Source organism: Thunnus thynnus, chromosome 24, assembly GCF_963924715.1.
Source record: "Thunnus thynnus chromosome 24, fThuThy2.1, whole genome shotgun sequence".
NCBI lineage: Eukaryota > Metazoa > Chordata > Actinopteri > Scombriformes > Scombridae > Thunnus > Thunnus thynnus.
Window position 1 is genome coordinate 11,117,328 of NC_089540.1, and position 13,012 is coordinate 11,130,339.

The 13,012-nt window shown below is 37.3% G+C and overlaps 1 protein-coding gene and 2 long non-coding RNA genes across 3 annotated transcripts in view; 2 read left to right on the top strand and 1 right to left on the bottom strand.

The window, feature by feature from the left end:
* Positions 1–47: 47 nt before the first annotated feature.
* Positions 48–13,012, top strand: part of LOC137176724 (immunoglobulin superfamily member 10-like) — a 60,861-nt gene continuing 47,896 nt past the window's right edge. The window contains exons 1-6 of the mRNA XM_067582607.1: positions 48–385; positions 873–1,163; positions 3,152–3,364; positions 8,275–8,445; positions 9,489–9,599; positions 10,243–10,584. Coding sequence (XP_067438708.1) covers positions 79–385; positions 873–1,163; positions 3,152–3,364; positions 8,275–8,445; positions 9,489–9,599; positions 10,243–10,584 — 1,435 coding nt within the window. The 5' untranslated portion in view covers positions 48–78. The remainder of the gene's footprint in view (positions 386–872; positions 1,164–3,151; positions 3,365–8,274; positions 8,446–9,488; positions 9,600–10,242; positions 10,585–13,012) is intronic.
* Positions 1,355–2,360, top strand: LOC137177099 (uncharacterized). The gene is made up of 2 exons (XR_010925959.1): positions 1,355–1,446; positions 1,542–2,360. It is a non-coding gene; the product is annotated as an uncharacterized lncRNA (long non-coding RNA).
* On the bottom strand, positions 3,255–6,336 carry LOC137177096 (uncharacterized). Its single transcript, XR_010925955.1, has 5 exons — positions 5,971–6,336; positions 5,564–5,875; positions 5,132–5,273; positions 3,930–3,987; positions 3,255–3,768 (listed from the first exon to the last, which is right to left on the bottom strand). It is a non-coding gene; the product is annotated as an uncharacterized lncRNA (long non-coding RNA).

Here is a 13,012-nt window from a genome sequence, read left to right on the forward strand (position 1 = left end):
TTCACACACAGTTTAAACCCCATATTTCTTTTCCTCCATGCAGGTCTAACAGCTGTGATACAAACACAGCAGACTGTGATGGCAGCAGTAGGAGAAGATGTCCATCTCAGCTGTCAGCTCATGCAGTCTAGAGATGTTCTTCAGGTCATGTGGCAGAAACTTTCACCTGAGGGGAAGAAGAAGGATCTTGGCACCTACAACAAATACTTTGGACAAACAGTGAATGATGGTTTTCAGGGGAAAGTGGAGTTTAAAGATGCTGGACTGCAGAACTGCTCCATAGTTATCAGGAAGGTGATGGAGCAGGATGAAGGCTGCTATCTCTGTTTGTTTAACACGTATCCTGATGGTTCTCTGACAGGCAGAACCTGCCTCCAACTCTATGGTGAGCTCCTTTCTTCACTTTTGAAGATATATTTGTGGTGAATTACAGTTTTAACTTGATTCACATTGATGGCAGTTAGAAATGATGGCTGTTAAATTGTCTGCTTGCCGTCATTTTGCCATGAAATACAAATACTTCAAACCACTAAAAGCATGTTGTACATACTCTGTATTTCACACATTTTGCATCCAACTGTCATAAAAGTTAATTTTCTTCCCAAATGTAAGAAGACATGATGGTCATGATATTTCAATTATATTAAAATTATATCAAATTCCTCAATTTCTGAAATGAAATGTAGGAATCAGAGACAACTGCTCATCATAATGTCCAAGAACCCAAAGATTTCTTAAAATACTTGTTTTATTCAGTCTAAAGCTCAAATATATTTGATTTATAATGTTATAAAACAGAGAAAATCAGCAAACTAGTTGATTTTTTTAACAACTTGCTCCATGTGATATTTTTTAATATTTTGTCTTTGCAGAGCTGCATGAACCCATTCTACAAATCAGAGAATCAAACTCTAATGAAGAGACAGTTGTGTCCTGCTCGGCCACAGGTCGTCCTGCTCCCACAGTAATTCTGAATGTCCCACAACAAGACCTCTACTTCTCTCACAACAGCACAGTCAGTGTCACCAACACCAACGGTACAGTCACCGTCACCACTACAGCTGTGCTGTCTGGTTTCCATGGAAACGGTGCAAAAGTTGGATGTGCAGCACGACTGCTCTCAGTCCCTGAAATTCAGGTGTTTAAGACAATTCCTGCTGATGGTGAGAAACACTTCAAAAACCACCAATTTATAGATTCATAATTACTTTATGATTCTGATGTTTTTGTTTCTTATTCACTGAACTGTGATTCAGATAATGTTCACATGGTCTCCTGTCATGAACATCCACTTCCCATTTTATATTTGCGTAATCAATGTTGCTCCATATGACAAATGTTCCTTTTTTTCTCAGATTCCACTGTGATCATTGTGTTTGTGGTATTAGCCTGTGGTTGTGTTGCTGCAGTCATCGCTGTCCTGCTTAAACGAAAATATAACAACAGGTAAGTCTTTCAGCAAATATCTATTGTAATACTTGTGTCTGAGTTAATATTGAAATGAATATTTCCTCAGCTTTAACTTTTCTTAAATTCTTCAGTTCTTCACACAGGGACTCAGAGATGAATGAGATGCCCAGAGCAACAATTACAAACACTTATGAGTAACACACTTTCATACTATCATCATTCACTTGCATATATTTATCATGTATTCCTAATTATTTCTGATCAGCCTCCATCCTGTTGTGTATTGTCACTTGTTTTGATTCTCACTAACTTGCCTCTTTGTCAAATCAGTTTTATTTTTGTAGCCCAAAGTTACAAATTTGTCTCAGAGAGTTTTACTATCATTACAAAACATGTTCTCTTTTTTGGACCATTAAGTACTTGTTTTATTAAAGAAAAAGTGATGCAAACTTGTATTAATGTGCTTTTTTCAGGCGTGTTCAGACAACGGATGTTTGAAGATTTGAAGGTTCAAGAAGTTATATTTGACAACAAGGAGACGAAATTTATTAGATTACTAGTTGTAAATGTTACTGATATATATTTGTTTTTGTTTTTTTTTTAATGAAAAACAAAAACAATCTTTGAACAGTTCTTTATTTTCATATGAAAACTGTGACTTTGAGAAGTATTTGGATGATTTTAAGCTCAGCTAGAACTACTCTCATTCCACTTTGACCAGTAAATGTTATATGTCATGCATTTGCAAAACCAAACCACCTGTTGTTGTTTTCTGTCATTTGAATTATTAACTTGTTTTTATCATGTGAAAATGTTGTATTTAATGTATATTTACCATTGCTTCTTTTTGTTTTTGTTCTGTTTCTGTCATTCGTGTAGATTTTTAATAAATTGCCACTTGAATATATTTAATATCTGTAAATAAAAATTCACACAATGTCTAAAAGGATCATTTTTGGTGAAATTAGGAGTGTTATTATAAGATTTTGGAGCCAGATGAGCTGTGGCAAATAGCTATGATGATTTATTCTCTTATTAAAAGGTAAAACTGCAACTATCAAACCCTCATACTGTGGTTAATAATGTGTGGTAAAACGGTTGGATGTGACTAGACAACATGGACACCAGAGGTCCCACTGACCTCAAATGTACTGGCGAAGAGTTGAGGCGTTATGAGAGATCAGGGACTGAAATGAGGCAGCAGGAACTCAACACCGGTCGTAGTTTTATGTAGTAACCATGGATTATTCTGCTCCAGTTTCACATTACCTGTAGAACAGGAACACCTCACAGACTGGGAACCAAGCTTGTTTTTGGGAGACTATCATCTGTCCGCAGGTAAATTTAATTTCTGTTTATCTATGGTGAGGACTAGGTCTGAAACTTATTTTCATTATCAATTAATCTGTTGATTATTTTCTCAATTTATCATATTCTCCATGAAATGTCAAAAAAACCCAAAAACGTTTACTTTAATATCAGATATATTCACATTTATGAAGCTGGAACCAGTGAATTTTTGGCGTTTCTGCTGAAATCGATCAATTAATCTACTAATCAGTGCAGCTGTAAAAACTGCATTATTCTGCATTATTAAAGACATTTCCATAATCGTCAAACTGGATTATGTAATTCCAGTATTAAACACATTTCCCCTGGAGAATTATCATGTCAAAGCTGATGTCTTTGTAAGAAATGAATTCATGTGAAACTGTATTTTTTTAATGTGTTGTCTTTGCAGAGCTGCATGAACCCATTCTACAAATCAGAGAATCAAACTCTACTGAAGAGACAGTTGTGTCCTGCTCGGCCACAGGTCGTCCTGCTCCCACAGTAACTCTGAATGTCCCACAACAAGACCTCTACTCTCACAACAGCACAGTCAGTGTCACCAACACCAATGGTACAGTCACCGTCACCACTACAGCTGTGCTGTCTGGTTTCCATGGAAACGGTGCACAAGTTGGATGTGCAGCAAGACTGCTGTGTCCTGTGTTTTCTTACAGTGTGATGACGAGAAAAGTAGAGAGGCGGGTGAATTTATTTCTCTTGTAAGTCAGAAATTAAACAGTTATCATGGTGTCAAGAAAACCTCTGATACTGCAATCTCTGCAATATTTAGAGGGACAATATCAGATGTTACAAATTTATGTTCTTGAATTTTGGTTCAAGTGTTTTCATAGATTTCCCAACTTGGATCAGTTTCTCTTTCATCTATTTCCTGATCATCCAGCTACATTATATTGTGGCTGAATTTGTCTTGGCGTCATGTTGATGGTGTTTGGAGGAGATAGTTTGGTAGAGATTATTTGCTGGCTGCTGAAGGCTTGTGTAGGGGTCATCTGGGTCATCTCTGGTCTATAAGAAGATCAGAATTTGAATGCATGATGCTTTAAACGTCTGACTTAATTATATTGAACCATTGTTGAGACACTGAGTCACTACATTTACTGAAACCTCCACTTTTCAAGGTTCAAATCCACTCACACAGTCCTCTGATCAGAAAGTACATTACTCACCAAAGAGCCGGGAGATTTACATACAGATGATCCAGATGTGTCTGTTCTTGAACAGTTTCTTTAAATAAGAAGAGATATCAGAGTTAGTGACACACCAAACACACACACACACACCAGCTCTTCTGTACTTTCCAACAAAACCACTGACTGCATTGTTTTACAAGGTTAAAAAGCACTTAAGTCAGAATTGTTCACCTGGAAAGAATTTTTCTGTGGATGAATCCAAGGACAACTCCAGTAACAACAATCAATGCAGTAACACCACAGTTTATATTAATAAATAATGTTTCATTTCCTGTCTCATCTAATAAAACAGACCACAAAATTCAGAGTACATCATGTGTTCCTTCATTGTTTCATATAAACCTGAAAGTCAAGACCTTGTTATATGTGACTGTGAATTTCATTCAAAATGAGATAAACATGTATGACAGGTGATATCATTAAAGAAATATACTTTTTAAATGATATACTTACAAAATGAGAACAAGTGTTGAAAAAACTGCATGTAAATGAACCACAGTCGATTTAATCATATTGTTTAAGAGCATCTAATGCTTTTAAGTCATGAAGCAAAAAGTAATAACATATTGAAAATATGAATATGTATATGACAGTCTCTGTCAGGGCTCTGGCTGGCCTGTGTTTCTCTGTTTTCCTCTGTGTCACCTCCTCCTCTGTCTGTTTGTGTGTGTGTGTGTTGTGGGCGTGGCTTCCCTGACCAGGTATGTGGTTCAATTCCACACCTGTCTGCAATCAGCTCATCAATTCACAGCACAAGTACTCCAGCTCTCCTTCCATTCCTCGCCAGATTGTTCAGTCAGCTCAGTAGTAGCTACTCTCCCTCAGCTGCTCAGTGTTCTTTGTACTTGAGTTACTTTATTGTGATCTCTTGCAAATTACTGATCTGACATCTCCTTTGTCCAGGTCTCCGGTGCCAGCTTGTCCACCACATCGTTGTTCTCAACATTGCTGCAAGCCCACTATTCAGCTTATCCAAGCAATATTCACCGAGCCACCAGCCAAGCTCCACCATACCACTCCTCTGTAGCCTGCCTGCCGCCCCTTGCCATCACCAGCCCCCCTCCTTTCTTCCCTCCACAACCAGTTTTGCTCACTAAACCATCCTATCTTATTCATTCCTCTCTGTTTCTGTGTCTGCTTTTAGGTCTAAAACAATCTTAGCCTTAACAGTCTCTCACCTGTGATGTTTTCTTCTGTGGATAAATCCCAGGATAACTCCAGTTATAATGATGAATACAGTCACACCAACAGCAGCACTGGCAATTGATATTTTTATGGAACTTGTGGCCTCTTCATCCTCTACAGTGACACTGGAATTTACTCAAATTGTAAAACAAAAAACATAAGATGCTTCTGAAATAATATATTATCTAAATCTGCAAATCAAAGCTAATAAATTACCACAGCCAAGACCAAAAACGATGTAGGACATTACTGTCAGCACGAATACTATTTTAAATACTATATTTCTGTTATAATTACTGCATGCTTTGATTTGACCTGAAAACCTGAAGTATAGACATCATACTACCATGTTAATACAACACAATGGAAAATAATCACTGTAAATTTAATCAAAGTGTGAGGAAAAATATATAACATGTGTTTACCTTCCACAGTGATATGAAGATGGAGAGTATTTGTTACTCCAGGATATACACACTCACAGCTGTAGTTCCCACTATCCACTGGTGTTAAACTGGTCAGGTGAAGAAATATAGTCTGATTCTTTTTCATAAGTGTGAACCTGGAGTCACATCCATGCTCAAAGTCCTGTTCATATTTATACATTAAGTGACACTCTTCTCCTCTGCTCCTCTCTGTTCTGATCTTACATATTATAAATGTGATGATATTCAGTGTTTCATTGGTGCATATCAGAGTGACATATGGTTCTCTCCCAGTGGTTTTCACAGGAGTCACTGCAAACAATGAATAATTAGAGTCAGTATGAAACATAAAAAAAATATTTAATTGTTCTATTTAAATGATAAATGATAAAAATTAGTTCCTGTACCTTGGCTGTTGTTATATGCAGGTAGCAGCAAAAGCAGAACAAACCACAGTTTCCAAACAGCCATGCTGGTCAAGAGGTCTAAGTGACAGTTTAAGTGCTGCTGGCAGTGAAGACTTTATTGTACTGAAGAGGGGAAACTGACACACGTCTATGAACTGTTGTTTAGACACCTACAAGCTGGTGTGATGTCTTCTTACAAGGAAATGCAAGACATGACTGCTTTCATATTAACACACTGAAGGTGAAACAGAGTAGAATACAGAAAGAAAATATGTCAGATCTTCAAACATCAGGTCTACAGGCATGTGTTCAAACTGCTCTTGGAGCTGGATCCACAAGAATCCAACTAATACAAATTATCACCTGCTTTATATCTTACAATATCTACACTTAGTAAAAGTTGTACATCATGTAACATGATTTAACTGATATGTTTGCTTTGCAGTCATCACCATGAGTATGAGTTGGAAACAGGAAACAGCATGCTTATCACCCTGTAAAAAGGAAACTGCTGCTTCCTCTTCACACAGCGCTGTTTTAATATGAAACAATTGTAAGTGACAAACACACATCACTTGATGCAGGTTGACAGTTCAGTCTGAGCACAAATGAACAGCAACTATATTCTACAAACTAGTTTATGTGACTGACAGACATCTTTCAAGCAGCAGCAAGGTTTGTGCGCACAAGTCAAGTATTATAGACATCAGGAATATTTACTTGTTGATCACAATTATACACTTCCATTGACTGATATTTATTCTCAAATTCCATTAATTTATATCAATAATAAGAATCAGAAAATGGCCTCAACTTTTGTGATGAAACTCCAACTCAGGAAGGATGTGAGGTACATTACTCATAACAAGGTTTGTGTGTTGTGTAAAAAAATAGTGATACTAGAAGAGGGAGTTATATGTTACATACTTTATTGTATTTGTTGATTTTATCAGCCACTGCAACAGTTTTACACAGAGTATTTCTGAACAAACTAACTAACTCACTTCCAAGTAAGCAGTTAGAATCAGAGATGTTGATGTTTCATGTTATTAGTCATGTTGTTAGCTTTTGGAAAATATCAATCTTATCTGATTGAAGAATGTGACTACAAACTTCTAGGTATTAGACTCATGAAACAGCATGCAAGAACAAGTCACAATGCTAATAACTATATTAAGATACTGTTGTGGACCTGAGATATATTAGACTCACACCACTATCCATAAACATGTATCTCTTACGATCAAGTAGTGAATCTACACACAAAAAGTCCTGTGTTTTCTTGCTGTATGTTTTCATAGATTTCCCACCTTGGATCAGTTTCTCTTTCATCTATTTCCTGATCATCCAGCTCCATCACATTGCTGGCTGTTGTCTTGGCATCATGCTGATGGTGTATTGAGGAGATAGTTTGGTAGAGATCATTTCCTGGCCGCTGAAGGCTTGTGTAGGGGTCATCTCGGTCATATAAAAAAGATCAGAATTTGAATGCATGATGCCTTTAAAAGTCTGACTTAATTATCTTTAACAGTGGTTGAGACACTGAGTCACTATAATTACTGAAACATCCGCTGCATGCACAGTTTTGAAGGCTAGTGCCTCCCCTACAATCTGATTGGCCACCTCAGATGCCTCCCCAAAATTTCTGCCATGTCTTAGGCTTGCACCTCGCTTTATCATACTGTGGGACACCTTAGAGTCTAAGGTGCCCCCACAGTATCATAAAGTGCACTCTAAGGTGCCCACACAAAGGAGAAACATACAAAAATTCTGTGATGACTGTCTACTTATGGGTAAATCAGGATGAAATGCCCTATAGAGGGCCACTATATGTGACAATCTGGAATGAAGGATCCTCATGGTGCCCTTTCAGTAGAAGAAACTGTGATAGTGCCCTGTAAAGAACCCCCAAAAACAAGAAAATATGACGTGTCCTTTAAATGAAGAGGATGTAATGCAGTGCCCTATGATGCTGTTGTAATGGGGTGAGCTGGAGGTTCTGTATGGATGCCCTTCTAGTGCTAAAGAAAAGAAAAAACTGCAATTTAGTCTAATTTAAGTCTAACATACTTTAGTGCAGAATTGGGTGCCCTTTCAATTAAAAAAATGTGCCCTATAGGGTGCACTGTATGGGAGAAAAACATTGTGAAGTAAGGGTGCCCTTTATATTTTTTCGTCCCTGCTTCTGAGACAGCCTGAGTCCACCACTGCATTGCGGCCACATCTAGACATCCCTTTGCCACCTCTGCTCTTTCTCTTTTCACTCCCAGACAGATAACTCCTCTCTGTTTTGTGTAACGTTAGTCTATGCAAAAAGTAGTTCTCGATGTATCATTGCTCACAGAGACACTGATGAGATGGGGCCCCTCAGGGTGGGTTTCCTAGTACTGGTTGTTGCTGCAACAACAGGACCACGAAGGACCACGAAGGACCACGAAGGACCGCGAAGGCTCAGCCTGCAACCCAGGGTTTCCTGTGAGATGAGAAAGCACAAAAAACTCTGGGGAAGAAGCCAAGTTAGTAACATGCATTGATGTTACATGAATGCATACAGATGGAGAGGAGGAGGAGGAGAGAGGAACTCGGTGCGTCATGGGAAGTCCCCCTGGAGTCTACACCTATAGCAGCATAACCAAGGGTTGATCCAAGGTGAGCTTGGCCGGCCCTAACTATAAGCTTCATTAAAAAGGAAAGTTTTGAGCCTACTCTTAAATGTAGAGAGGGTCTGTCCTGTTCAGACATAAACATAAGAACAGGTTATTTCAACTTTTAACTCAATATCTGTCTTGTTGTGATACCAGTGTCTCACAGTTAATACGGTAATAATTTATTGACATTAAGAGGAAACACAGAGCTTAAAGAATCTATACAGACAACACCTATATATAAATAATATATAAATGTTCTTAAATCCTTCATTCTGTCACACAGGGATGCTGAGGAGATCTTATGAGTAAGACAATTTCATAATTATTCACTTTACATATTTATTATTAATTGCTTCTTCAGAAAACGATTTAATAAATTTATGTTCAACTAAATGAAATTTAAAAATGGTCAAACGAGAATACAGTTTTACATATGGCTCTTTTCTTTTCTCAGCTGGCCCCACTTGGGCTCCGTAGATGAGAGAAGTTTACTTTATCAGACAGTTTAGCTCATTTTTTCAGATCTTGAAGGCACCAATCACAATCTGCTGAGTTACGTCAAAAATACAATCTGATCTCTTTCTCAGTTTCTCAGCACATTACGTGAAGACGCTTCACTAACATCAGCATCAAAATAACTGAGCTGACACTTATCACAGCGTCCGCCCTCATCCTCTCGATAAACTCATGCCCCTGAGTGCGGTCTTAAAGCGTGCAAGTATACAAATCAAAAAGCGGAGGAAACGGATGTTACCATCATTCCGGCACTCAGAGACGTAAAACGCTGCTTTATATTACATTTTAGAAACACATCAGTGTATGTTTATGTTTCTTATGTAGACCTATATTTATTCTAGTGATAACTTTTTATTTTAACATCGATACCATCAGAGATCAGTATAGTTGACTTGAAACTTGCAGCGATGATGACACAAGCTGCAGTCATGACAATGTTTTTTATTTTAGGAGTCTTTCCAAAAGGTAAGAGAGAGATGTCACAATAACCCGTGTACTTACAGTCCTTTTTTCTGCTGATATTGAAAGCACCGTGATGTTTCCTGTGTATTTTTAACTCTAACTCAAAATGAACGTTTTGAGAAGAAATATTGAATCCTGCTGATTTATTCTTGTTTTACACATTCAAAGTGCGACAGGTGAATGTTTCTTGCTGGTGACAATTTTTATTTACAGAAAAGACAAAAGACAAAAAAGCAACACCTGTAATTTATCAGAAATGTGATTGCTATAAATAACTCTGTCTCGAAAACAGCTACGTGTTCTTCTTCCTGTTTTCAATATCTGTGTTCATCACAACCAACCAGCAACACATTTATGAGTTAACATGAAGTTTAAAGTGACTCAAACTCTTTTTCACTTTTAATATCACTGTTCAGTCTCTATAATAAAGTTTAGTACTTTACCTGCAGCCTGTCCTACTTTGAAAAGCAAAACTATATTTGCTGAAATAAATCATATTTTATCTCTGAGTTGCAGTTTCTGCTTTACATTATAAATCAATTTGAGCAGTTAAGTATCAATTTATAACTGAAATTGTGTTGAAATATTCACATCAACCTAAAGTTCACGCACAGTTTAAACACCATATTTCTTTTCCTCCATGCAGGTCTAACAGCTGTGATACAAACACAGCAGACTGTGATGGCAGCAGTAGGAGAAGATGTCCATCTCAGCTGTCAGCTCATGCAGTCTAGAGATGTTCGTCAGGTCACATGGCAGAAACTTTCACCTGATGGGAAGAAGAAGATTCTTGCCAGCTACAACAAAGCCTCAGGGCAAGAAGTGATTCCTGGTTTTCAGGGCAAAGTGGAGTTTAAAGATGCTGGACTGCAGCACTGCTCCATAGTTATCAGGAAGGTGATGGAGCAGGATGAAGGCTGCTATCTCTGTTTGTTTAACACGTATCCTGATGGTTCTCTGACAGGCACAACCTGCCTCCAACTCTATGGTGAGCTCCTTTCTTCACTTTTGAAGACATATTTGTAGTGAATTACAGTTTTAACTTGTTTCAAAATGATGGCAGTTAGAAATGATGGCTGTTAAATTGTCTGTTTGATGTCATTTTGCCATGAAATGCAAATACTTCACATCACTAAAAGCATGTTGTACAAACTCCGCATTTCACTCACTTTGCATCCAACTGTCATAAAAGTTAATTGTCTTCACAAATGTAAGAAAACATGATGGTCATGATATTTAAATTATATTATTATTGTATCAAATTCCTCAATTTGTGAAATGAAATGTAGGAAACAGAGACAACTGCTCATCATAATGTTCAAGAACCCAGAGATTTCTTAAAATGCTTGTTTTATTCAGTCTAAAGCCCAAATATATTTGATTTATAATGTTATAAAACAGAGAAAATCAGCAAACTAGTTGATTTTTTTAACAACTTGCTCCATGTGATATTTTTTTAATGTTTTTGCCTTTGTGGAGTATGTTAAATAAAGATTTTAAGTTAAGGATGTAAGATTTTGGTTTTAATATGATATGATAATAAGACATACAATGTACACTTTGGATTACAGCCAGCAAAGGCCGACAGCATCCATCACAATACACTTTCCCCTGGACCTTTGTTACAAAGTAAACGCACAGATGTACCCCATAGTTAAGTACACCAAAATAGAATAACAGCAATCATAACAATAACAATAACAATAACAATAAGAGCAGCAATAGCTAGGGAAGGACACCAACAGGACCACGAAGGACCGCAAAGGCTCAGCCTGCAACCCAGGGTTTCCTGCGAGATGAGAAAGCACAAAAAACTCTGGGGAAGAAGCCAAGTTAGTAACATGCATTGATGTTACATGAATGCATACAGATGGAGAGGAGGAGGAGGAGAGAGGAACTTGGTGCATCATGGGAAGTCCCCCCGGAGTCTAGACCTATAGCAGCATAACTAAGGGTTGATCCAAGGTGAGCTTGGCCGGCCCTAACTATAAGCTTCATTAAAAAGGAAAGTTTTGAGCCTACTCTTAAATGTAGAGAGGATCTGTCCTGTTCAGACATAAACATAAGAACAGGTTATTTCAACTTTTAACTCAATATCTGTCTTGTTGTGATACCAGTGTCTCACAGTTAATATGGTAATAATTTATTGACATTAAGAGGAAACACAGAGCTTAAAGAATCTATACAGACAACACCTATAAATAAATAATATATAAATGTTCTTAAATCCTTCATTCTGTCACACAGGGATGCTGAGGAGATCTTATGAGTAAGACAATTTCATAATTATTCACTTTACATATTTATTATTAATTGCTTCTTCAGAAAACGATTTAATAAATTTATGTTCAACTAAATGAAATTTAAAAATGGTAAAACGAGAATACAGTTTTACATATGGCTCTTTTCTTTTCTCAGCTGGCCCCACTTGGGCTCCGTAGATGAGAGAAGTTTACTTTATCAGACAGTTTAGCTCATTTTTTCAGATCTTGAAGGCACCAATCACAATCTGCCGAGTTACGTCAAGAATACAATCTGATCTCTTTCTCGGTTTCTCAGCACATTACGTGAAGACGCTTCACTAACATCAGCATCAACATAACTGAGCTGACACTTGTCTCAGCGTCCGCCCTCATCCCCTCGATAAACTCATGCCCCTGAGTGCGGTCTTAAAGCGTGCAAGTATGCAAATCAAAAAGCGAAAGAAACGGATGTTACCATCATTCCGGCGCTCAGAGACGTGAAGCGCTGCTTTATATTACATTTTAGAAACAAATCAGTGTATGTTTATGTTTCATATGTAGACCTATATTTATTCTAGTGATAACTTTTTATTTTAACATTGATACCATCAGAGATCAGTATAGTTGACTTGAAACTTGCAGCGATGATGACACAAGCTGCAGTCATGACAATGTTTTTTATTTTAGGAGTCTTTCCAAAAGGTAAGAGAGAGATGTTACAGTAACCCGTGTACGTAGAGGCCTTTTCTCTGCTGTTATTGAAAGCACCGTGATGTTCCCTGTGTATTTTTAACTCTAACTCAAAATGAACGTTTTGAGAAGAAATATTGAATCCTGCTGATTTATTCTTGTTTTACACATTCAAAGTGCGACAGGTGAATGTTTCTTGCTGGTGACATTTTTTATTTACAGAAAACTAAGACAAAAAAGCAACAGGTGTAATTTATCAGAAATGTGATTACTATAAATAACTCTGTTTCGAAAACAGCTACGTGTTCTTCTTCCTGTTTTCAACATCTGTGTTCATCACAACCAACCAGCAACACATTAATGACTCAACATGAAGTTTAAAGTGACTCTCACTCTTTTTCACTTTTAACATCACTGTTCAGTCTCTATAATAAAGTTTAGTACTTTACCTGCAGCCTGTCCTACTTTGAAAAGCAAAACTAT